Below are 2,137 nucleotides of genomic sequence, written 5' to 3'. Positions count from 1 at the left end.
TTATTTATTATTTAAAAAATTTTTATTTGGGATGTAATTAAAGCCTATGATTCTACTTTCTTCAAGTAAACCTTTTTTTTCCTCCTCTTTTGTCAAGAGGGGCTGCTTTTGTTTGGTGTGTCAGTTGAATTTACCAGTTTGACTTGGTTCTGGCTCAGGCCTAGAGGCCTTGCAACCTTCACTAGGACTTACCTTTACAGCTCTTTTGGAAACACAAAACCACAGAATTCTAAAGCAAAAAACTCCACCCAATCTTCCTTCAATTTGTAGACTTTTAATCTGTGGCATTTCTTTTTTTTTTTTTTTTTTTTTTGAGATGGAGTCTCGCTCTGTCGCCCAGGCTGGAGTGCAGTGGCAGGATCTCAGCTCACTGCAAGCTCTGCCTCCCAGGTTCACGCCATTCTCCTGGCTCAGCCTCCTGTGTAGCTGGGACTACAGGTGCCCACCACCTCACCCGGCTAGTTTTTCTTTTGTATCTTTTAGTAGAGATGGGGTTTCACGTGTTAGCCAGGATGGTCTTGATCTCCTGACCTCGTGATCCGCCCATCTCGGCCTCCCAAAGTGCTGGGATTACAGGCTTGAGCCACCACGCCTGGCCAATCTGTGGTATTTCATTTCTGACAGTCTGAAGTCCCATGACACAACGTCATGTCCATTGTGAATAAAGGTAAAAGAATTCAGTCTCTTTCTTCCTTCCTAATAGAAGCTGGAGCATAGAGCATACAGCAGTTTACCTTCCTTGTTAGAGCCGATTTACAGCTCAACAAGCTGTGCAGATTGAGTTAATACCCAGAACTGTCATGGGTTTTTATATTGCTGCTTTGTAGAGTTGTCACAGTTGACGGACTCTTGTGATTTTTGAACGTCCTGTGCAGTCTAGCTGATGAGTACGTTGCTAAATGTAAAGCTCTAGGTGCCACACACACCACAAAGAGTGCTTTTCTCACTTTGATTTCCTTCCCGTGACATCTGTCCCCTAACCTCATTATTTCTTGAAATTTTGTTATATTCCCACACATCTGTTATAGTATGTAAATAATTTTTTTAAACTCTCTTGCAGCTATACCCAAGAATTAAACCAAGACAAAGGAGCTTGGCCTGAAACTTCACACAGAATTTTAGTCAATGAAGAATTAATCTCTGTTTTTAAGAAGAAGTAATACGATTATTTTTGGCAAAAATTTCACAAGACTTATTTTAATGACAATGTAGCTTGAAAGCGATGAAGAATGTCTCTAGAAGAAAATGAAGGATTGAAGAATTTACCCTTAGAGGACATTTAGCATGATGAAATGAAGCATCTACGTCAGCAGGCCATACCGTGTTGGGGCAAAGGTGTCCCGTGTAGCACTCAGAGAAGTATACAGCGACAATCCTGTTTTCTACAAGAATCCTGTCCAGTAAATAGGACCATTTATTGGGCAGTTGGGAAATCAGCTCTCTGTCCTGTTTAGTGAGTGTTTTCAGCACCTGCTCCTAAACCAGTCCTCATGCCAGAAAGGACCAGTGCCATCACATCGCCGTCTCTGATTGTACCAGGCACCAGCAGGCCGTTGCGGGGCTCACCTGAAGGCTCGAAGGCACTGCACACTTGTATATTGTCATTGAAGAACTGTTAGTTGGTCGTCAGTGAACAGTAACTTTATTATATGAGTTCTTGTAGCATCTTAAGAATTATACATACGTTTGAAATATTGAAACTAAGCTACAGTACCAGTAATTAGATATAGAATCTTATTTGTAGGCTGAATTTTAATCTGTATTTATTGTCTTTTGTATCTCAGAAATTAGAAACTTGCTAGACTTAACCGTAATATTTGTCAAGATCCTAGCTGACTTTAAAAACAGTTGTAATAAACTTTTTGATGCTAAGCTGTTCACTGGTTTTTGTTTTTGATGTCATAAATAGACTTTGTTTAATAGTCACAAGCCATTAGGATATCTTACTCAGCTGAAAAAGAACAAGCTGCTTAACATAAGTATATGTATTGTAATAAGAATTTTTTTTTACCAGCCAAGTGATTCAATGTAAGTGGTTTTTAAAATGAAATACTGTAGAGATCATGGTGATAGAAGCCTACTTTACATTTTACCTTTATCTAATAGACTGTTTTAGTGTCCTCATTGATTTACGGGG

General features: G+C 39.4%; 1 protein-coding gene across 1 annotated transcript in view; it reads left to right on the top strand.

Annotated features, from left to right (window-relative positions):
- TP53BP2 (tumor protein p53 binding protein 2) overlaps positions 1-1,878 on the top strand; it is a 46,653-nt gene extending 44,775 nt beyond the window's left edge. The window contains exon 18 of the mRNA XM_011929495.1: positions 1,061-1,878. Coding sequence (XP_011784885.1) covers positions 1,061-1,102 — 42 coding nt within the window. The 3' untranslated portion in view covers positions 1,103-1,878. The remainder of the gene's footprint in view (positions 1-1,060) is intronic.
- The last annotated feature ends 259 nt before the right edge of the window (positions 1,879-2,137 follow it).

Source organism: Colobus angolensis, unplaced genomic scaffold (assembly GCF_000951035.1).
Source record: "Colobus angolensis palliatus isolate OR3802 unplaced genomic scaffold, Cang.pa_1.0 Scaffold81, whole genome shotgun sequence".
Classification (NCBI taxonomy): domain Eukaryota; kingdom Metazoa; phylum Chordata; class Mammalia; order Primates; family Cercopithecidae; genus Colobus; species Colobus angolensis.
Note: the sequence above shows the minus strand (reverse complement) of the source record. Positions and strands in the feature narration are given on the sequence as shown.